The sequence below is a fragment of the Peromyscus californicus genome, unplaced genomic scaffold (assembly GCF_007827085.1).
Source record: "Peromyscus californicus insignis strain IS unplaced genomic scaffold, ASM782708v3 Scaffold_9__1_contigs__length_137607984, whole genome shotgun sequence".
NCBI lineage: Eukaryota > Metazoa > Chordata > Mammalia > Rodentia > Cricetidae > Peromyscus > Peromyscus californicus.
Window position 1 is genome coordinate 113,804,844 of NW_026294617.1, and position 24,203 is coordinate 113,829,046.

The 24,203-nt window shown below is 39.3% G+C and overlaps 1 protein-coding gene and 1 non-coding gene across 4 annotated transcripts in view; both read left to right on the top strand.

Moving 5' to 3' along the window:
* Ppp3ca (protein phosphatase 3 catalytic subunit alpha) overlaps positions 1–24,203 on the top strand; it is a 291,020-nt gene that overhangs the window by 215,185 nt on the left and 51,632 nt on the right. For all 3 annotated transcript variants that reach the window (XM_052731090.1, XM_052731091.1, XM_052731092.1), the window contains exons 3-8: positions 2,375–2,499; positions 9,649–9,760; positions 11,207–11,352; positions 14,701–14,840; positions 21,480–21,557; positions 24,028–24,122. In XM_052731090.1, the coding sequence (XP_052587050.1) occupies positions 2,375–2,499; positions 9,649–9,760; positions 11,207–11,352; positions 14,701–14,840; positions 21,480–21,557; positions 24,028–24,122 (696 nt within the window). The remainder of the gene's footprint in view (positions 1–2,374; positions 2,500–9,648; positions 9,761–11,206; positions 11,353–14,700; positions 14,841–21,479; positions 21,558–24,027; positions 24,123–24,203) is intronic.
* On the top strand, positions 12,096–12,202 carry LOC128106867 (U6 spliceosomal RNA). The gene has a single exon (XR_008216899.1). It is a non-coding gene; the product is annotated as a U6 spliceosomal RNA (small nuclear RNA).

A 24,203-nucleotide genomic window follows, 5' to 3' on the forward strand; every position in this document is an offset into this window, starting at 1 on the left:
TAAGTATGTTGTGGCTCAGAGAACTTGAGTAACCTGCCCAAGGTCATTCAAATAGTGAAAAACACAGCAAGGGGTGGGCACTGGTTAGTCAAGAGTCCATTCATGCCAGCTAGTGTGGTTCCACATTTCCTTTTGTGGTTTTCGTTGGACTGTTTTGACTTGGGGATAGTTTAATAACAGCCTATGATGTGATGATTAAATTTGCCACTACCATAAAACAATGTTTGGAGCCTATCTTACCCGGTCACATAGCTTCATGTTTTCTCTGAATCTTTTCCAGTAACCAGCCCTCATGCCCTAATAGGGACCCACCATACAAAGAGATGCTGTGGCCAGGCAGACCAGAGCTATTGGGATCCCAAGCATTGGCATTCAGTAGTATTCCTTCCTTCACTCTGCAGGTGGAATGAAAGATATATGAGCACATGTTTTTTAGACAAACACTTTTTTTCCTTTATGAATTTTGAGTTGAAACATACATAACGGGTATAAAAATCCCTGCAACTTGAGAGAAGTTGGTGTTTGTGTAAGTAACCATACCAGCTCCACTGTAATGTAAATCAGTGGAATTCTTACTCCTTGTTAGTTAATACATTTTAGCCTTGCCTTTTAAAAATTGTAGTAGAAGATAAGCCAGTTGAGTTTTTAAGATAGATGGTTTATTTTAATTTTTTTGAGCTGTAGCTCCCTGCTCTCCTTTCCCTGTTTTGTTTTGTTTTCTTTCCAGGCAGGATGTCACTGAGTTCCCCAGGCAGGCTTTGGGTTAAGACCCACGTGCTGCAACTTCTTGAATGGAAGAGTTTGCAAACCTTTAGGTTTCCAGAGCTGCTTAAGTAGCTTCGCGTGGATATGTGGCAGTCTGTCTCCCCCAGAGCCAGCTGTCTTTGCCGGCAACATAGGAGCCAAAATACTCACAAAAGAGTGGTCTCTTTCTGCCTTTGCTCTTAGTTGAGACCATCATGTTATCCCAAGAAGAACATGATGTGCTCAGTCCCGGCTCAAATTCCTCAGTCCTTCGGAATAAAGATCCAGTTGTGAAACACTCAACCATAAGAATAAAAATGCCCTTACATACAAATAATCTAAGATGAGATGTTACTTCAAGAAGCAAAGAGTATGTTTGTGATCATTTTACAGTTACTCTTGCTGAAGGGAGGGAAGAGGCTCTGGCTGGGAAAGGTGTGCCCGAGCACTCTAGGTTCCCTATTGTTTACATCATTTTAGTAGACCAAGATTTTGAAGCACCAACATCCTAAAACCTCGCTTACCTATACTGTTTCATGGTTCTTATCTATTCCATGCTGGAAAAGAGGATTTTACAAATCATTTAAACTTTACTCATTGGTTTACAGTTGTTTCATCAATGGATTCTGTAGTATATCTGTAAGGCTATGACTGCTGAATAATGAACTTCAGTTTATCTCAGTAACGTTCCTGTGATCACAGTACCCAGTACATTAAGATCCTGTCAGTCATTGAAGAAACATCTGCATGATGTCCATTATTTAAGTATAATGTGTTTCAAAATAATTAATAATTTATACATGTACATAAAAACCTTTGATGGTTGAAAAGAAAACTTTTTAATCAAATGAATCTGAATTGAAGCTCCAGTTGTTCAGTTTTGGCAGTGACCTTGTCAAACTACATAACCCATGTACACTGTCTCCTCCACATAGCAGAGATTATAGTGTTAATTTTTGAGGGTCCCAGCAGTAATAGAAGTAGTAAATACCAAGCCAAAAGAAAGCTGAATTCTTTCTAATGTTTTAGCTTACAAAAGGAGAAAATATAAGAACTATCAGTTCCTGGTGATTTTATTCAATTACAGTTCCTCAGATATACTTTACAAAAAATGTTTTGACAATTGATAATATATCTTGCAAAAATATTCTTTTAGAATTTAAATGTCAGTTGCCTATTAGACCTAGCAGAACGTAGTCTTTCTTATACACATCAACATCTTTTTCTTTACAAAGCAATAATGAAGAGTAGGTTTATGAATTCATACCTCCATTATACATAGATTATATACCTTTCCCTGACCTTGTCTTTCCCTTCTTTATATGTACAATGAATTCCTAGCCCATGACACTGTTAGAAGGAAGGTAGGAAACATCAATTTCTTATTAGAATCTCATGCAGTATTGTTAAATGCATGACAACAGCCACTGCTGGTCTTATGACCACCATTTTCCCAGTTAATTTGTGAATTAGGAAGCCTCAATGATAGAGCACGATCTGCCACTAAGGAACGTTAGCATCTTCAGCAAAGGACTTGGCTTTTCTGTCTCATTTCTCCTGCTCTGCAAATTTTATTATATGATCCAGGCACATAAGCTAATATTGCCATAAAATTTATTTTATCTTTCAGTTTGTGGGGACATCCATGGACAATTCTTTGACTTGATGAAGCTCTTTGAAGTGGGAGGATCTCCTGCCAACACTCGCTACCTCTTCTTAGGGGACTATGTTGACAGAGGGTACTTCAGTATCGAAGTAAGTAAGATTTTGTCTTTTGTGTATTTTACGTTTTTGAAAGTTGGTGAAAACAATGAATGATTCTATATCATGGTGAAAGAACTATTTAAAGTTGATAGCATAAGTAGACTTGAGTTATCATGCCTATGGCTTATAATTGTGAGACAATTTTCATAAACAGGACAGAGTACTTGTGTGCCTGTGTGAAGACACTGGCAGCTGCTAGTTCATGGTACCTGTCGTCTAACTAGGTAATTTGTCAAAGTCATTAATCAAAGCAAAAGATAACCATTGAGTAGAGGCTCTTCCCCAGCTTTCCACCTTCATCTGCTTTAAGGAGTGGACATGACATTCAAAATAAAAATAAGGCCCTGTTGTACTCATGTCTGTTCTTTCTGGTGCCTAATATGATGTCTCAGGAAGGGCCCCACATACTGGAGAAACATGATTTTCATAAGAGAAAGTTTTGAAGATCGAGTTCATAGATACTAATCAATATCCACTCTTAAGAAAAAAGTGAATACAAATGAGCTCTATTTTTATTCATTAAGTCATCATTACTGATGTTTCACACTCTTTACTCACAATCATCATATGAAAGTGTTTTAAAGTATTTTAAAATTAAATTTACTAAAAAGATATTTAATGCTAACACAATGTGTCAACCTCAAACATACCAATTGAATATTTGGGGTATTTAGTTACCTGCAATTCAATCAATCTCAATCTCAATCTCTCTCTGTCTCTCTCTCTCTCCATATATATATGTGTGTGTGTGTGTGTGTGTGTGTGTGCAAGTACATATATAATTTATGTGTGTGCATATATGTACATTTATATGTATATATAAACCATTTTTAAATGGACATAAACATCACAGTTAAACAGGTGCACATGCACTATGTTTCTGACTATGAAAAAATGTGAAATATCTCCTTGCCCTCTAGCAATCTAAGTCCAGACCAGGAAATATGATTATACAAAATCTAAAGATAACCAAACCTTGGAATGGGTGGCTGTCCTTGGTTCAGTTTTTGTTGTCACTCTGCTTTAGTTTTATATTTTTTTTAGTACCGAGGATTGAAGCAGGCCTTCGTGTACACTAGGCAAGCATCATAACACCGAGACACACCCCAGTTCTATTTGTTTTTCCTACAGAAACTACAGCTCTGTATCTGTGGCCTCAGGTCACTTGAAATATTCTAAATATTCCCTAATTAGAGTTTTTTTAAGCTCCATTTTTAAAAAGCTTAGAAAGTAGAAATCACTGATTTGGTCCCTAGGAGATGTTTGTCATTGGAAAGATCTATAATTGTTCTTGATATTTGAAGGAAGAGAGTTTCAGTATTTTGTCTATTATGTTCATTTTGAAATTCAAAATTCATGCAAAGGTCAAAGTATCCAACTAAGTGCTGTGTTATGTTGAATGTAGCACTCACAGTACATTAAAATGTTCTGAGATGGTCAAAAGCTCCATCTTCCAAACTGACTCTCAGTTAAAATGAGAGTACAGACCCATGGGGCTTTCTGCATACACACAAAAATGACAAAATGTTTCATATATACCATGATCCATTTTGATCTAATTGCGACCTGTGAGTAGTTTTGCAGTGGCTGTCATATGATCAGCATATTAAAATAGATCAAGCATTTATCTCAGTGGTTCTCAACCTATGGGTCCCAATCCCTTTCACAAGGGTCGCCTAAGACCATCTGCATATCAGATATTTATATTATGATTCATAACAATAACAAAATTACAGTCATGACATAATAATGAAAATAATTTTTGTGGTCAGAGGTCACCAGAACATAAGGAACTGTATTAAAGATTCATAGCATTAGGAAGGTTGAGAACCACTGATGTATATGAAATATTCTTACTAAGAATATATCAAGAGACCTGTTGTGGAATAGGGAGGCTGACATGGTTTGCCTGCTGAAAGTGTTGTTGGTTGATAAGTGATCTCCTTCATTCCTCCTAGTTTTGGAAGGAATCTGTAAGTACCTTCCTTTCATGGGATGTTGACACTAAAACTGAGTGGGTTTAAGATTTCAAGGCTGTACTCTTTCCACTGTCCCAAATGATGGTCACAGTGTGTTCAATGCATGTACCTGAAGAAATAGACGCCATTAATACAGAAGCTCATACACAGTCCCACACATTCATATATGTGCACACGTGAGTACACATGCTCCTCATCGGATAGAAAATACTCTCTGTGTGGATGAGATTGTTGACTCCTAAACTCCTAGAATAAGAGCTTGGTTTTCTGGTGTGTGTTATCCCCCCAGGTTTCAAGATGTTTCAGATTCGTGTTCATAACTTTATGGTTACACTGTGAGTGTTCTCCTAAGCTTACCCTCTCAATGAAGAGGGGTGCCTGCATTTACTTCATAGCAACTTGGCTTTTGAAGAACTGATCCTGTTTCTAATGAACTCTGCTGACTCCAGTTGCAGGCTCTGGGTAGCGTTCTGTGAACAGCACAGACTGCTCATTTATGCACTCCCCCTCCTCACCCCCCCCCCAGTAGCTCTCCTTTCTCTTTTTTGCCATGGTTAGAAATCATTCCCCACAAAATGAGCCCCCAAACAAGCCAGCTTTTGAGTAGCAATGAAAGAAGTAATTTTGTTCTCAACTGTAATTTGTCTTACAATAAACCTTCCTCCTCCTGATGATCGCATTACCCTACCTAATCTCTTTGATCAGGCATGTGTGTATATTTAGGTCCACAGCTGGCTGTGTTTCTCTACAGACCCTAGGCAGAGTCCCGAATCTGCAAACAGAGTCATGCACAGCTGTTTCCTTGTGTTTACTTCATTTGGCTCTTTGCAGGTATTCCGTAGCACACTATCCTTGAGTTCACAGTGAGCTGGCCTCTCCTCTTCTGCTCGCATCCAGACCTCAGCCCAGGCCTCCAGCACACTGAAGTGTGAAAAGTTGTTGTGTTTATTAGCTGTGAACTCGTGGACTAGAATGAAGCAGGCAAGCCAGGCAGCATTCCGTACTGCTGCCTGAGAATAACAAGCAAGCAGTAGAACACGTGATGGAGGTGACAAACAGGGCCACTGGTCTTGGTAGCTAGCGGTCCTGACAGTGCCCTGATGTTTGACTGCCCCTTCACGGTGTGCTTGTCAGACCAGACAAATGATGTCTTAGAGAAGTCATGTTCCATATTCCCGGAGTTTGGATCTTGTCCAAGTTTATGTGATAGCCTGCACTTAGCCATCCGTGACAGAGAAGCATCCGTTTTGATTAGAACGTTTTGAGGCATGGGCAGCTACCAGTTCAGGGAGCTGATCAGTGTGTAGCTAAAACACTATTCTCTTTTTGACTTCCTTCCCTCTCCTAAAAAGTCAATGCAATTTTGAAAGGAGACTGTCCATCTAAATGCTTAAATTACTAAGTAAATTGTTTCACTGTTATTATCAGTGAACTAAGAGAACAATGTTCTTAGGAATATGTTATTAGGAATGAGTCATACATTAGCAAAAGCAATGGTTATGATGGAAATCAGTGCAATCTTTCATATTGAGTGACTCTGACTAGAAGTTGTAAATACTCGTTTAGTTAACAGGTAAGATGATTTCCATCTTAGCCTGCAGAAAGGTCCCTGTGACAGGGTGCTTTTTATGCCTTCACAGACTCAAGACAGTGAAATGCTGACTCACGTCAGTCACCCAGGAACACCTGAATGACATTGATTTCTCTTGTTTCATTTGGTTATGATCATTTTTATGAGTCTATGCTTGAAAACAAATATGAGGTCATAATTTTGTTAAAGATCTTCAACTTTTCAGAATGTTGGCACTTTATTTGATAAAGCAATTGCCACAAGACCTTGCTGTGCTTAGCAGCCCTGTCCCGGCAGATGTTGAGGGTGAAGGCTGGCAGGGCTCCACTCTCCAGTCCACCCTTGCCCTTTCATTTACCGTGCCGTTTCTTCCATGCTGGCTGTGTGTGCGGTGTCATTTAGTGTTTGGAAGATATTTCGTGCTTGCCATGGGAGAAAAGGAAATAATGTGTGGAAAACAAAATGACTCTCACTTTTGAATGCTTTGAGCCAGGGAGTTGGAAAACTGAGTTATTTTCTTTCCGTTTTTCTTTTTCTTTCTCCTCCCCTCCTTCTGTTCTCTTCCTCTCTTTTTTGTTTATTGCCCCCTCCTCTTCCCTCTTTTTCCCCACCTTTCCTTCTGCAAAGATGGAGTTAATATATCCCAAATGTTTGCCACATGCTGAGTAGTTGACATCCACAAAGGAGTTGTCTATTTCATCATTTTAAATGTGTACATATAAATACTAGGAATATTTGGCATAGGGCATTTCTGGATATCTTTAAGGTTTCAGTTAGTTATGAAAGAACTTTAGTTATTAAGACTAAGGGATAAAGTTAAAAGGCTGCATGCTGGTATCAGAATAAGATTTTTAACCACTGACATAAAGAAAATGTGGGTCTTCAGATACGATTCCTCTAGTCTGGTAAGCAGTTGAGTGGGCTTACGAAATGCAGTTTAGATTTTAGAAGGAGAGATAATTGCTTTATTTCAAGATGAATTGTTGTGGGAAAAAATGAATCTGAAGAGGTCAGAATTTTGGTTAAATTTTTCAAAAAGTTATTGACGAGGAGGGAGCATGAGAAAGCCTTATGGATTCTAGGACCATGTAGCGGTTTCATGGGGCACATATATGTAAATTTTCATAGAGTTGTATATGACATGTATATCTAGTGTTGCATGAGTTGTACTCAAAAGCTTAAAAAATATCTGTACTAAGTAGATCTTATGCATCTCACTGAACTGTAAATAAAACACACCCAGGTAGGAATTGTGGTAGTGCATGTGTGCTAGCCCAGGACTCCCAACAGACTAAGTTCAACCACCTGCCATGGTTGTCCAGGTAAGGAGAGCAGGGCTAAAAGGCAGAAAGCAGACTTTTAATTGACACAGCTCACTGGAGAGAGGAACAGAAAAGGATTCCATGACCCCAGGTCAGTCTTCAGGCTACTGACAGGAGTTTCAAGTGTAAGCAGAGGGAGAACTGGCTTAGGGGCAGGTGGTGTGCAGCAGCAAGCAGTTTCTAGTGTGCATGAGGTCCGACTCTATCAGATCTGGCTCTGCAAGTGTTCCTGTTGCTTGTTCTGCAAGTCTCTTGTTGCTCTGTTGCTTGAGAGAACAATCCAGCTTCCCTGTGGTGATGGCCTCTGCTTGAGGGTGAGCTCATCAAAGGGGAACATGTTGCAAACCCCTGGTATTCCTAGAAGCTAGTGTAACTGCAGGTTTAGGACAATGGCTGAACCCAAAGACATGGTAAAACCTGACAGTAAGATGCCTCAATTACTGTCAACTTTGTACCCTCCATCCAGGCAATTGGGATAGGTTAGGCAGTACTGGCTTTACACAGACAGGAGTGACATACCAGTGTGCATAGTTAAGCAGGATTCTGACTTAAAGATTCAAGACAAAGCAACAATGCAAGATACAGACAGGGATGCCAGGCTTCTGTCCTGCCTAGGCTTTAGTGCTTTTTGGCATAAACTGTTTCTAAGCACCTGTTCGCATATATTTAAAAGGTCTTTATATAAGCATTCCTCTTCCAAATTAGGCATTCCTACTTAGCTGCCAGCTTGCAAGTAGGTATGTGTGGACATACCCATCACCCGCATCAGGGGGCAATCTTCACAATTTTGATTGGTGACAGTCCTCTCCTTGACATGCATGGCACATAATAAATGCCCTCTCTGAAATATGAGGCAAATTTGAATAATACAAACTCCTTTTAATTAAACATGTAAGAGGAGTTCGAAACTAGGATTCGTAGCAAGGACTCATTAGGCTGCCGCACTCTTCACTGAGATGGCAGGGAGATTTGCAGGCATAGAGAGAGATCATGCTGCTTCAAGGACCCCTTATAGACAACAGTTGGTCAGCTCCTCAGATACGCTAGGATCTTAATCACATGAACTTTAGCTAACGACAATAGTTAGAAAAATAAAGCAGTGCACGCGTACGCGCGCGCGCGCGCGCGCGCGCACACACACACACACACACACACACACTAATGCCAAACTATTGTTTTTCTTTATTTCAATCACTATTTCATTTTCGAAGATAACATGTTGTTGGAGCATCACAGTATGCTACACTTGTCTCCTTAATTAGTATTTTCTCAAACCCTCTGGGCTGCATGTTCAAGCATAATTATTTCCACGCTTTGATAATTTATCACAGAAGTTTACCGGTGAATATCCTTCCCAGGTAGCCAACAGATACGTTTCCTATAGGTTTTCTCTTTAGGATTACCCAGTATACGTACTGTGTGTTGGAAGAGTAGTGAATGAAGTGTGAATATTATGTGTGTTTTAGTAATCAGAGTCTGGTCTGTCCGTATTTCTGTCCTGTCCCTGCCTTGGATGCACTTTGGGAGCACAAGCTTCATGAGGAGAAGACAGCATGCTTATTTTTCAAAGAACTGTTTTGTGCTCTGTGTGGTTTCTTAATGAATGCCACTTGAGGATATATTGGTATTAATATTTGATTGTTCCACTTACACCTCATCTCTATGAAGTTTGTGTCAATGAAGATTTATTCCAAACCTGATCCATGTGTCTCTAGCCATCACCATCACACATTTTACTCTGTCCAATGAACTCATTGGAGAGTTTTAAAGCGCAAACAATGCATTCCCTGTTTTTAGTAGTGAATGTGTTGAGACCCCCAGCCCTTCAATTTAATTATATATTAATATATAAAAAAGTAGGGCTCCACTCTGTCTCACAAAGACAATGAAATAAGGGACAAGATAAAGGCCAGCAACATGGCTCAGTGAGTAAAGGCACTTACGGCTTTGCTTGACTACCTGAGTCTGGCAGAGAAAAAACTCCAGTGTGTTGTCCACTGAACTCCACACATGTGCTCATGAACACACACACACACACACACACACACACACACACACACACACACACACACACATCATTGTAACTTTTAAAGAATTAATCAGATGCCAAGAGAGTTGTTGAAAGTGGTACCTTAGGTTGTATTCTGTTTGTTTCTGAGTATCCTTTGAGGTTGAGAATGTAAGCCATGATGATACATTGACTTCTTGTTAATTGATAAAATGCACAGATAAAGGAAGATGTTTATCTTATGTTTATTTTTTTCCTTAGTGTGTGCTGTATTTGTGGGCCTTGAAAATTCTTTACCCCAAAACACTGTTTTTACTTCGTGGAAATCATGAATGTAGACATCTAACAGAGTATTTCACATTTAAACAAGAATGTAAGTATGCTGAGACTTTTTCCTTTAAGGTCATAGATACTGAATGATCATTTTAACTGATAAATGGAAACATATTCTATTATTCTCTGCATAAAGGTCAAAAACTTTAGGTGACATTATTTCATTCCATCCTTCTAAACATGGGCAGTTTTAAGAATACATAATTTAAATTATGTTTATAATTCTTGGAGAATAGCATACAACGTACTTTGGTCATATTTGCTTTCCATTCCTCCCTCTAACTTCTACCTGGTTCACCTCCCCACCTCCCTACACCCAGAACTTTATGTTTTTTCCCACCTTCCATTTCCAAGTTGGGTTACTCATATACTCCTAGGTGTGGGGCCAGCTGATAGAACATAGTCAGCCTATGCTGGGTCACACCCTTAAAGAAAACTAACTCATCCTCCTGGAGAGGCCATCAGCTGTCCACAGTGCCTCAGTTAGTACAGAGCTCATGAATCCATTCTGCTCCCATGGTAGAAGAGGGTCAGAAAGAGTGTAAAAGACAGAAGTTGAGAAAATAGAGAAAAAAGCAGTATCTTCTGAACATAACAGGACCACTGTACCCATGAACTTACAGTGACTGTGGGAGTCTACACAAGGCCGGCATACGGTCAAGCCAGAATGTATTTTTTAATTATAAGTTTTATCAAGGGACCTATTAATCTGAGCTAAAGTTTCATGTATGTCATAGTACACAACTAGTGTTTAAGAAAGTGATTCCACCCTTAATCTTACTCGAGTCAAGAAAAGAAAATGGGGGCCAAACTGAACCTCTGTTTTGCAGCCTCATAGATGTTAGCTTCTAGGACATTAGACCAAATGAAAGTTGATGCCTTCCTTTAGACATAGGTACTTGGATTAGGGAATGCTTTGTATAAGTTTTGTTTTCTTCCTGTCTGTTTTCCCCATTGTTTACTGAAACTTTGATTCTTTTTTTCTCTGTAATTTGGTTTTATATTCAGTGAAGCATAAAGACTTTCCTAAAAACATTAGCCGTGAGTCAATATGGGGAAATCAGAACTCTGTGAGGCAGAAAAGCTTCAGAAAGTTTTGTGGCTGTGGTTTTTCTACCAAATCTTATGGAAATATCAGCCAGCTTTATGGCCCTCTCTCTGTTATCTTCCACATATCCAAATGTATATGTATACTTACATTTTATATATTTATAAATATATATATATATGCAAGGTGTGTAAAAAGTTTTGTATTTACTAGACAAAATTTATAAAAAGTAAACAATATGGATAAATAACAGAAATAGAAAATATTGTATGTGAAAGTCAATCTTTGAGTCTTGGAAATCATATTAATTCTGTTTTGAAGGGTCATATTCATATTATCCTGGCAAGAAAATTTTAAAAAGAAAAAAAAAATTTCAATGAAATGGTCCTAGTCATAAAGGCATGAGAATAAATGTTTGCTTCTCACCACATTTCAAAGGTAAAATAAAGTATTCAGAACGAGTTTATGATGCCTGTATGGATGCCTTCGACTGCCTTCCCCTGGCCGCATTGATGAACCAACAGTTCCTGTGTGTACATGGCGGCTTGTCTCCAGAGATTAACACTCTAGATGACATCAGAAAAGTAAGCTCTATTATTGTCCAGGTCTACTCATTCTCTGTCCTTCAGTGGTTGCTGGAAGACATTAATTGTGCTGCCTCTGTCTCTACTTGCATCCTTTTCCTTTAAAATAACTGAATACACTCACATCCCTCTGATTTGTATCAGATTTTTAGCTTAAAATGATGATACATCTCTAGACCCTTGGAGTTTGGCTTAGCATGTGGCACATGTCAGTAAAAATATCATATGTTTGATCTCTAGAGTATGTAGGCAGTTTCGTTTTCCTATTTTTCAAATACCCTGTCATATATTCATGATCTATTACATTGGAAAAGTTACTTGGCCTTTGGAGAAAGTAGCACAACTTGACCTTTAAAATGTCTTTATCATGATAGTCTTTGCTGTTGTTGTTCAAATATAAAATAATGAAGTCAGCACCTAGCCAAGACAAAGATAATATTATATTGACTGTATTAGGTACTGCATAAAAAGCAGTGGCATTTTTTCAGAAGCATACTTTTACTTGTTTTTTTCTGTCACTATTGTTTCGCAGCAGGAGGCTTACTGAGGGGGAATGAGGAAGTGTGTTGTGTACTTTCCATAAAACTGTGCTGCGCAACAGAAGTAATGGTTTATTTCTCGATGTTTATGTTCTGATAATGCAGCAATGTAAGAAAAGACATGAGAGTTTATAAAAAAAAAAACTCATTGTATTTTTGGTGCCCAAGTTTCCAAAAGACAGCATAATAATAATAACATTTTCTGTGCTCGCTTCGGCAGCACATATACTAAAATTGGAACGATACAGAGAAGATTAGCATGGCCCCTGCGCAAGGATGACACGCAAATTCGTGAAGCGTTCCATATTTAAAAAAAAAAAATAATAATAATAATAATAACATTTTCTAATATTATCTGCCCATATACTTGTAGTTGTCTGGCACATGACATCTGTGGGTATTAAAGTGTACAGCATACTGTATCATAATTTGGATATAATTTTTACCATGAAGCTTTTGAACTAAGAAACCAGTCACATTTTTTCTGCAAGAATTAATGATGTGTAAAAACTGTTGCAGACACCTCTCCCTTCCTTTTAGAGACCTAAGAAAACAGCTTATACTTTTCTGAGCACAGAAGGGAATATGGAAATGATTCTGATCCCTTTTTACTATTCTTGACAGTCATTTTAGAAATAATGAGTTGCTTACATTCTACATTGCTGCATTTCAACTATTAAAATTGGAATTTGGCTGAGTTTCGCTAGAAAGATACATGCTGTCTGGTATTTATTTGAGCCTGGTCTGTTATAAGTGAACTCCAGTTTCAAACAGGCCATACAGTCACCTTGATGCTAGTGAGTATACTGATCTTGCTCAAGTAAAAGCTCACTTAAGATTCCTCCTGTACAAAACTCAAATTCTGCCTATGGGTATTCAGACATGAGACCCTATGATGTCATTTGAGTAACTGATACTTTCTTTCCTAGTTTTCTTGAACTTGAATGTTTCCATTACTGCCTCACAAATTTGTATTCTAAACAGCAGTTACAAGTTAATTATATAAGCTGTCTTTAATTAATATTCATTTAGTAAGTAGTATTTTCCATTGTGTTTAGTGATGAAATAAAATTATCACATATCCTTGTATACTGGTAACTTTATAGCTGATCGTGGCAGGGAACATGGAACATGGAGCAGTACAAGCAACCAAACTTGTTCTATTAAATGCTGAGAACCACAGGCATGCATGTATGTGGTGGTGCATGATGACATCGGCAAGTTCATGGGCTTAAATGAAAGATACAAAGTGGATCAAGCATCCTTCTAACAGGAAGAAGTGGTGAAAATTCATTCTATACCCTTTGTATTGTTTTATAGGTAAAAAACAGATAGGGATATGGCTATTGAACTATTGTGTTAAAGATACAGTCATTGACTATATATATATATATATATATATATATATATATATATATATATATATATATATATATATAAACCTGAACTTTAAAATGAGTAATCATCCTCATACAGCTTACTGGTGCTCTCATAATTTTTATTGGAACTCACAGCAATGAGAAAATAACATTGGGTCTTGAATATATTTCTATATCATAAGTATCTATTGCCATGAAATTAGTATTTGTTTTTATCTCAGGAAGCCAAAAATTCAAGTCCTTCCTTGCAAACTCTGTCATTCAGATGCAACTGACTTATACTCCCAGGAATAGATGGAATAATATGCTCTTTCTTTCCTATTGGAAAGTAAGTGTGTTTCTATTTTTTTCTTTAAACATCAAACAAGGGGCTAAGGAGATGTTGGTGGCAGAGGACTGGAGTTCGGTTCCCAACAGCCATGTCATGCAGCTCTACACCACCTGCAACTCAGTCCCAGAGGATCTGATGCCCTCTCCTGGCCTCAGTGGGCACCTATACCCACATGTTCATACCAATGCACCAGATACACATATCACACCATTGGTTTTTAAAATCAATCTTTAAAAATTAAATGAAAGCACATCAAATACACCTCAATTTTTCTCTGTGTGTTAATATCCTCTTGTGTGGGGCACGTTACTATTTCGTCTGGGGTTGTGGTGCACAGACTGCAAGGCTAGTTGCTCAGTGTTTGAAGAACTGTAGGGAGATGATGACCAAGCAGTTTGTAAATGGGAAGCTAATTTCATACGAAGGCCCCAAGGAAGGTGCTAGAGCCTAGAAGTGTGAGCATACAAGTGGCTAGAGAAATTTGGAGTTATTTTACTATCACAGTCTTATATGCACCAACTACAAAATGGCATGTACTTCAGCTAGGAGCATAGGTGACTTCTAAGGAATGAGTATCAATATGGCACAAAGCAAGTGCCACCCATTCTCAAAATCATTTTGTCAGATTAAAAAAAAAAATCACAGGGAATTCTCATCCAGATTTTAAATGACAGTTCTCTGCAGGCAGTACACAGAACAAAACCAAGCTCCTCCTTCACAAATGAGACAGGAATAGATTGAAATCGTGATAATGACTGTGTCATTTGGATGGAAAAAAAATAAGAGAAGGATTAAAAGGGAATGGGTGAAAGAAAACCAAGGGGAAAGTGTAAGGATTAAAGAGACAGGAGAGAGGCAAAGGGAGAGAGGAGGGCAGATACTTAGTGGGTTCATCAAGAGAAAGAAGAAAGGAAAACCGGAGAAATAAACAGAATGGAGGTGAAGTGGGCATTGAAAGAAGAGTAGATGCCATTTCCTCCATCTGAGGCTGGTGGGGGGGGGGGTCTGATGGTCATCACTCAGAGCTGGTTTCCTGTGTTTTCTGAATTCTAAGTGTCCAAAGATGAGTATTTTGTTCTCTGTCTTCTATTTTTCTTAGTTAGACCGATTCAAAGAACCACCTGCTTACGGGCCCATGTGTGACATCCTGTGGTCAGACCCCCTGGAGGACTTTGGAAATGAGAAGACTCAGGAACATTTCACTCACAACACAGTCAGGGGGTGTTCGTACTTCTACAGGTGAGGATCTGGCCCTCGCAGTCTGGAACATGTGTGTCTTATAGTATTGGAGTTTATGAAGGATAAGTGAATAAGTAGATATAAAGAACAACGTATGCCTGCATATAAATCCATGTATATATAAATTCTGTGAAGAGTAGGAAAGGCATGAGAAATCAGGTGCTGGGAGAGGGATGGTTGCTAACGATAAAATGTACTAAAAGCTTGTCTCTACTGCATGAACTGTGAGAGAGTTCATTACCAGCCTTGCTTTCTTTCATCCATAAATGTCTCATGTTTCACCAGTTCTTATAACTTAAATCAGAAAAGCAACTTCTCGTTGGCTGACTAAATCATACTCAATTCATTCTTACATTAGTTAAGTGTTTCTGGCTTCCTGGACGCCTGGGAACCAGCAGTTATAGAGTGCCTAGGTAAGCTGGCAGGTTCACATTTAGCACTTTGACAAGCCATGTTGAAAGTGTCTTCATCGTGCATTTTACATTTGCAAATAAGACATGGATGTCCAATCACATCAGAAAGGAATCTACAGCACATTTGGGGTTCTGTGTGTCCGAACCACTTTACTGATAGGATACCTCACTTTTAGCTGCTGCAAATGATACTCCTAACATGGATTTGGTCCCTTCCTGTGTGGTGTGTAATGGTGTGAATGTTCCTAGAAGGAAATAGAATTTTAAAACAAAATGGAAATTTTTAAATTCTAGAACTCATTCTGGGTTATGATTTATTCTCTGTTTCAACATAAAAGGAATAAACCTGATGTTCCCTAGCAATAATATTCACTTCTGCTGAATGATTTGGTCCAAAGAGCCCTGTAGAACAAATTTACACTCCTCCCATGTCTACAGTCAGCTGATAGAGTTGTCTGTGTAAATTTCCTACACAATAGTGGAACACTGTGTTCTATACATTAAATTTTATTATGGATGAAAAAGGGTTTTTTTCATTTGTTAGTATGATTAGGGAATTAGTTTTGAACAAAAAGTCATATTTTCTGTAAACCATCATTCCGGGAGTAGTTTTTCTTTTACATATCAATAGTGACGCTTATTCTGAACTGAAATGTCAGGTTACAAATTATCTTGTGCTTTGGAAGAGGCACCAAGACCGATGAGTGTGTGCAGATAAAATGTTCTATAATTCTGAAAAGCTTAAAGCTTCCTTTTGAAAGGAACTTAGGCATAACATTTTATGAAGATGTTTGTCCTTATAGAAAAGAGGTATTTGAAGTAAATTAAAGTCAAATGTTAGATCTTTCAAATCTGGTGTTAAATGCCCCAATTATATATAGGTCTCTAGGTTGTTTCTGTTGTGTTTCACTAAAATAATAGCATACAGAATCCAAGCATGATTATAATGTTGACTCATACTGTATTTATCCACAGTATAGTACTCTGTTGTCAATCTTCTAGGTCAGCCATTCAGGAAAATCTTATTCCAAATGACGTACTGGAGTAAGCCTACAGAGTTGCATATAATTTTTGTTTTATGTATTAGTTACATGTCTATGGCTGTGCTAAGACACTGTGACCAAAGAAAGTTATAGAAAAAAAGAGTTTATTGGTGCTTACATTTTCAGAGGGTGAGTCCGTGACCATTATGATAGAGAGCATGGCAGTAGGCCAGCATGGCACTAGAGAAGTAGTTGAGAGTTTGCATGTTGAGACAACAACAATGAGGCAAAGAAAGCTAACTGGGATTTTGTGAGCTTTTGAAACCTCAAAGTCCATACCTATTGACCACCTCCTTCCACAAGACCACACCTCCCAATCCTTACCAAACAGTGCTAACAACTAGGGGCCAAGCATTCAAATATATGAACCTATGGGGCTCATTCTCTTTCAGACCATCCCATTCTGTGAATATAGACAGAAATATACAATATTATCTGTCACCCAGATGGTTAGAATTAATTCTCCAGGTCATATGAGGTTCTTCACAGATGTTGGCCTTTAGTCTTGACAGATATGATACTGTGTGGCTGAATGTCTGAATCCAGAGCTTGTAACACTGACTGTTGGCCGAGAATTCTGGATTAGTGTCTGTCAAAGGGAAAGAAGAATATCTCATTAGCACAGAAGGTTTTTGTTGTTGTTGTTGTTGTTGTTTTTATTTTATTCTTTTGTCTTTAAAGTCACTTTGAAGGATCAGAGACATTCTCTTAAGCTCATGTTTTAAAATCATCTAGACAGATACAAGTGAGTGTAAAATTAGTGAAAGAAATTAGTGCTCATTTCCAGCTGGAGTTATTGGCAATTATTTTGTCTTACAATTTTATTTTGCATGTCTCCATATAGTCTGGGTATTTAACTTGATATGCCATGCTACTCACTGTGTAACATATTATCTGGGCTATGATTTAAATAACACATAGTCATGCAGAAAAATATGTCAGGACAAGGCTAGAGAGATGGCTCAGCAATTAAGAATGTATACTTTTCTTGACTAGGATCTGAGTTCAGATCCCAGCACCCACTTCTGATGGCTCAAAACCACCGTGAGCCTAGCTCCAGTGAAATCTGACACTCCTGGCCTCTTTGGACACCTGCATACATGTACATGCACACATACACATAATTGAGAAAGAAAGAAATCTAAAAATCTTTAAGTGCATCAGGAAGTGTTTTTCCTAGTTTTGTAAGTTTTTAACAATGCCGTACATCTACGCAATGCATTCTGGTGACTTTCTCACATCAGCCTCTCTTATTTGCCTCCTACACCTGTCATCTCACACACCTGTCCCTTTCCTAGATTCACTGCTTTTGGCACTGTTGCGTGGCTCATTTGGTTTAAACAGTGTTACACTACTGACCTCTGAATTGGCACAAAAGTAATTGATCAAAACCAAAAATCCTTGACTGCCCCCACCCCCAGTATTCCATTAACTTCATAATCACAGAGCAGAGCTTACACTCCCAAATGCCTACAGCGGTTCAGACAGGTAACTGATGTGCTGGATGTGGGCCAGCATGAGACTGGAGATTATTGATATAAATATAAACCAAAAAACAGTTGGTAGGATTTGAGTCTTCAGTTACCAGTTTGTGTCTGCATCAGGTGAATCATGGAAGCACTGTATTGTGGGCTTTCTGCATCACAGCGTGTGAGTTAAGTTAGGGCATTCCAACATTGGAATGAGAACCTCAGCCGGAGTTACACCAATGTGAATGTTAGTGTGCCCGTGGCTGCACCTGCAGCACTTGAACCCTGTGAGTGTTAGTGTGCCCGTGGCTGCACCTGAAGCACTTGAACCCCGTGAGTGTCAGTGTGCCCATGGCTGCACCTGCAGCACTTGAACCCCGTGAGTGTCAGTGTGCCCGTGGCTGCACCTGAAGCACTTGAACCCCGTGAGTGTCAGTGTGCCCGTGGCTGCACCTGCAGCACTTGAAGCCCACAGCAGCAGCCTCCGGCTCCTTACCACTCTCAAGCCCCTCCAGTTCTGAACCCCCCTCCCGCCTCTCTTTTTCCCTCTCCCCTATTCTCTACCTGATAGGCTCTGCCCTTCACCACATTTTTCTTGGTCTTCTTCCTAAATGCCCTCCCAATCCTAAATCACAGTTAACTATTTCATTATCTGCTAAGGCTGAGCATTCATTTAAGCATTTTCCTGTTCTTGTATCTAGTAGAATGTGTATGGGAGGATATCACAAGACAAGTATAAAATTGTTCATTGCATCAGTAATCATGATAGCCAAGAAATGGAGACTGTCCAAGCACCTACTTAGTACAATAATAAACTATAAAATATCAGAATGTATGAAAAAAGGTAGAAACACTACCTTCTTTACAGATTAAAGTATAATCAGTGTGTGTGTGGGAGAGAGAGAGAGAGAGAGAGAGAGAGAGAGAGAGAGAGAGAGAGAGAGAACGTACAGTAACTCTAAGTCATATATAATCACAGAGGGCTGACTATGGCAAATGAGAATGATCTAAACAAAATTACATGTACCAACATAGGTGAATAACACAAATACGATGATGAGCAAAAGATAGTCAACAGTCATCTAATGAAATGAACTCAGCATACAAGAAAACTGGTCTCTAACATTGAAAGTCAAGGTGCCAGTAACTCTGAGTAAGAGTGACAGCTGTGAGGAGGTTCTGTGTCTTTAAGTACTAGGTATGAGGTATGAGGGTGGTTTTTGTGTGAGGGGATGCCATCTTCTGATTTGTGATCTTTTTATGTAGATATTTCACTTCAATAAAATGTTTGCTTTAGGGCTAGGAATGTAGCTCAGTGGTACAGCACTTGCCCGACATACATAAGGACCTGGATTTGGTCCCCAGCTCTGCAAAATAAGAGTTTGCTTAAGTAACAACTGCTTGCCACTTATCCAGATGCAAGTGAGGACTGTGTTCTGTAGAAGTTCTGGCAGGAAATTGAAGCCTCAGCTTCTAAAATCTAAATTCCTTAGAGGACCCTGGGGCAAAAGAGAGACAGGAAAGTCCTAGGAAAAGAAGGTTGACTGAAGCCTCAGGGTACCCCAGGGTTGAGTACCCATGACTAGACCCCAGGGTTGAGTAACCATGACTAGGCCCCAGGCACAGAGAAGTGGAACATCTGAACAGGCTGGAAAGGATGGAAGCACCAGAAGGAGGAGGAAGCTTCCTGCGCATGCCATGCTCTGCAGGGCTAAAGCAGCCAGGAAGACCAGCACCTTCCCAGGAGTGACTGCCCTTGTTTGGGCTCTCTCAGTGACTGCACGTGAGCTCCAGGGTGACAGGCTGTTGCTAAGCACTCCTGGAGAGTGAATGGAGAAAACAGTGCATTCCCTCTGCTGGAATTTTCTGTTGCTGAAGGGCAGGTCTCTAATCATACTTTTCGTAACCCTATGATAAATATCAGGTAGGTCCAAGGTGCAAACGGGAGAGGCTGCAGTTCTGTAGGCCTGAGGGTGAAGTGGGCTTGACAGGAAGGCTTCTTACAGTATCTCTTAACTCAGAGTAGAAAAACTCGTCTTTGGGGGAGGAAAAAACATACAGGGAAAGTATCTGCAAAGGCTTATGCATGCAGAAGCATTGTAGTGATACCTGCAGGCAAAATCTTGATTAAAAAGCCTAAGATATTTAATTCAAAGTCTAAAATGTATTTGATATGTTAGAGAAACATAACTAAGAAAACATGGAGCTCCAATCCAACTTTTCTATGGTTGCTCACATGTTCATACTCAATCTCCAAGCCCCCTCAGAATGGAATTTTCAAACCCTCTCCTGTCTACTGATCCACACCCATCACTTGGAGATCTTGTGCCAAATCAAGTTCTCAATGTTCTCTCATGGCCAACAGATGAGGGCAGGGTTGCTGCCTTGCCCTATAATGTCTGTATAACATGTGGAATATTTTATCTTTAATGCATTTTATTCCTCTGTAGATTTTTAAGTGTTTTTTTTTTAAATCACATTCAATGTTTCTTACTAGTTTATAAGACCCCAGTCAAATCCCAATCAGCCTGCCCTACCTTCCAGCAAAGGAAGCAATCCATCAGCTGGTCTGGTAGGCCGCCACGTTTCCTCTCTGCAGAATCAGTCAGCCAGGAGCTCTGATACAGAGTACACACATACATGCGTGCATGGATGAACCAAAACTCGTCACACTCTGTAAAAGAACTGCTGTTGCCAAAGAACTAAACCTTTCTCACCGTCTGAATTAGTTACTTTTCTCCTGCTGTGACAACATACAAGACAAAGCTGTGGGAGGAAGGAAGAGAGTTACAGCCTGTGACGGTGTGGAAGTCATGTCGGCTGAGGCACCCTCAGCTGCTCACATTGTGCCTGCTCTTCAGAGAGAGAGATGACTGCTGACACTCAGCTCGCATTCTCCATTTTATTCTGGCCAGGATCCTCTCCCGAGCAATATGCTACCAGTTAGGGTAGATCTTCCTACTTTGATGAACCTAATGCTAAAAATGCCCACACAGACATGCCCAGAGGTCCTGCTGACCATCACTGCTAACCATCGCACAGTTGGTATCCCTAGGCATATTGATTGGAGGATTCATGCAAATAGATAACATAGAAACTGCATTTGTCTTCTCTAGTACTTTCGTCCCATATACTAAGTACTATGTTGTTTCTCCAAAGGAGTTTTTTATTTATGAATATATCTGCATGTGTGTATTTTTAGTGATATTGCCAGTTTATTTATAAAATACTGGTTTTTCTGACCTTAATTTCAATTGTCAATTTAAATTCAAAAGTTTATTGATTTTGAGTTGATTTCAAGATACCTTGAGCAAAGATGTTGTGATTGTAAACATTATTTTAAGTTTTAAACAGTATTTTAAGTTTCAGTTTGTAATTTGGATTTCAATTATAATGACATTTTGAGATTGAAGCTTTCTTTTGAATTTTAACTTTATTACTCTGGATGTGTGGTGATGGGCGTTTGAGCGCAGATGCACACACTAAGGCACACATGTGGAAGTCAGAGGACGCCTTTCAGAACTAACTTCTTCCCTTCCACATGTATGTTCCTTATCTGCCTCAGGGACAAACCTGTCCCCAGAGCCAAGGGACTTGTTTCCTGAGTGCTGTGTGATTGTGCTGGATCCCAGCAGCCTCTGGGGGTCCTTGTGATGTGTAGCAACTCCTGGAGACTTCCTAACCACTGCTTCCCTTTCCTTCTGTGTCCGGCAGTTATCCAGCTGTATGTGACTTCCTGCAACACAATAACTTGTTGTCCATACTCCGAGCCCATGAAGCTCAGGACGCAGGGTGAGTGATGCTGAGGGTTTGTCAACAATTGCCATGTTGTCAGATGTCTGTCGACTCCAGTGTAGGCTGTGCAGACTCCCTTTGGCCAGGCTCATTTCCAGAAGGAACTAGTTTTAAAATGGGCTTCTAGCACCTCAGCTGTGGCAGAGTTGCAGGGAGTGCATGGCTGCTGATACCTGGTGAATTCCTCTTTAACACGCCTCTATCTTTAGAGGGAAGAAATCCATTTCTTTCCATTTGTTTTCTTAAGGACTTGCTTTCTTCAAGGCACCTCCCCTTCTTTTCTTCAATTCTTGCAATCACTTTGATACCAAAGAGGGAAAACACAAGGCACTTTTCAGTCTTGGTTCACAATGTGGATGAGAGTCACAAATATGTAAAAGTTACTACAAGCTGTAGGCTTGTTTTAAAGCATACCACTCCTGCTCTTTGTAGAGTTTTATAGGGGAGGAAATTGGGACATTTATTGAACAAAAGAAAAAAGTCCTATATTCTAACTATCAAATAGTTCTACAGAATTAATTTTGTGTTTCTTAAATTCTTAAAACCTAGTTTTGAGAATTTGGGAAACTGAGAAATGTCAGATATTTACCTTAATGTTTTGAACACGAGAGAGAGAAAGAAGGGAGGAGATTCATCTTAGGAATTGGGGTCTGACCTCCTTTCCCATCAGGCTCCATTGAAAGGCCTTTGCTTGCCTTTAAAGATATAAACCCATCCCTTTGAATTTGCATTTTCTGAAATGTAAAAGCACTCCTTTTTAAAACCTGTGTGCTAAAGTGGTGTGTTTATGCCTTGCTACAGTGGCCCATGTGGCCCATGTCCCTGACACATGACAGAAGCTAAGGTCCTTTCCAAGAAGTGACTTGGGAGGTAGGAGCTAACCTAGCGTTGTACAGTCCGTGTATTGTCGCTGACCATCCAAGTGACCTGTTCATGCACAGGATGTGTCGACCCTCAGAAGTGTATAAGCTTTTCAGGGTTGCAGTGTCCCCATGTTGTTCTGGGGACAACTCTTCCAGCAGGCTAGACATGCAGAACAGATGTTTCTTAATCACATTACATACCTGAGATTGTTTGCTCACTTGGACACGGTTAACTTGACCGGCTAATGTCTATTAATGTCAAATATTTCTGTTTAAAATGAGCAGTTGGTTAATTGTTTGGGTAAGATGAGGACATGTTATGTAGTTTCGCTATTTATTTAGTCATTTTTTATAAAGTCCAAGCACTAGGTAGGAATATGTGCCTTGATCCACTACTCTTCACTCAAGAAGCCCCTGCTGGCTTGCAGCATATGTGCTCAGTAGTCACTTTGCCTTTAAATAAAGTTTTCTTCTTACTTGGGGGGGAAAGGGGAGTTTATTACTGTCTCCCACTATGACAACCCCTGTCCCTACCCCAACCAAAGCATAGCTCCGTAACAAAATACATCTGAAATATTTTAAAAAGGTTTTTAATGGGGTGTTTCTTTTGGGAAAAGCCAATGTCTGAGTATTTCCAGAAAGAAAAAAAATCAAAGTCTGTTTAAAGTTAAACTATTAAAGTGGCTGTCTGTATAAAGGTGCAGTTTGGGCAACTCTTAGAACTCAGATACATTAAAATACCAGGGGGGAAAAAAAGACAAAACTTAAAAAAAAATAGCCAAAGAAATGATGATTATGTTGTATAAGAATGTTTCTAAGTTGATATCCCTAAATTTATAAGACAGAAGTCATGAGACATATTTTCATGGTGATAGAAAAAGAACCCCTGGCTCCTGTTCTTTTTGATATATAATTGATGGGTTCTGTTACGAATAATTTTTGTTCTGATAGATGAGAAGTAATAGGGAGGTTTCTTTCCAAAAATTCTCACGGATGCTCTGTTCATTACCCATTGATTACATCTCACCCTGCTGAGACAACAATCCTTCCTGTGCAGACACCAGCAGAGCCCGGTAATAAATAAAATTCTAAAGTAGAATGTCTCAATTAGTAAAATTCATAGATTTAATGAGACATTCTTGAAGGGAAAAAAAAATCATGGTGTCTCAGGAAATCACTTAAGCAAAAGGTTTATATGTAACCTTGTAGAGAATAGTTTGCAGAATGATTAGCTTGGGTCTCAACTTATATAACTGGCCCCTCTCTGAAAACCACAATGGTCTTGGGGTATCTCCTTGCAATCTCTAGCCTGCATCTTTTGTGTTGAGCACCTGAAAATGAATTAGAGCTCTCCTGGATTCCACCCACCCCTGGAGTTTGCTAAGTTTAAAAGATACCCATTTGGAAACCACACATGTGATTGTAGATTTGCATTCTTGTCACTCCTGAAATAGATCGATGCCTGTGTTCAGAAGACTTAGATTTTATTTCGCATATGTCATTGGATACTCTCTGAAAAGACGGAACTTAACTAATTTCCTTTCTGCAGGTGTATAACTGGGTGTCCATGCTCATCTTGCTTAACTTTCATTTGTTGTCCGTAGGTACCGCATGTACAGGAAAAGCCAAACAACAGGCTTCCCTTCTCTAATTACAATTTTCTCAGCACCAAATTACTTAGATGTGTACAATAACAAAGGTGAGTGTGAATCTTTGATGAAATCTTCAGCAGTGTGTGTGTTCATGCTGAAACTAATTTTGACTTGACTGTTAACATTTT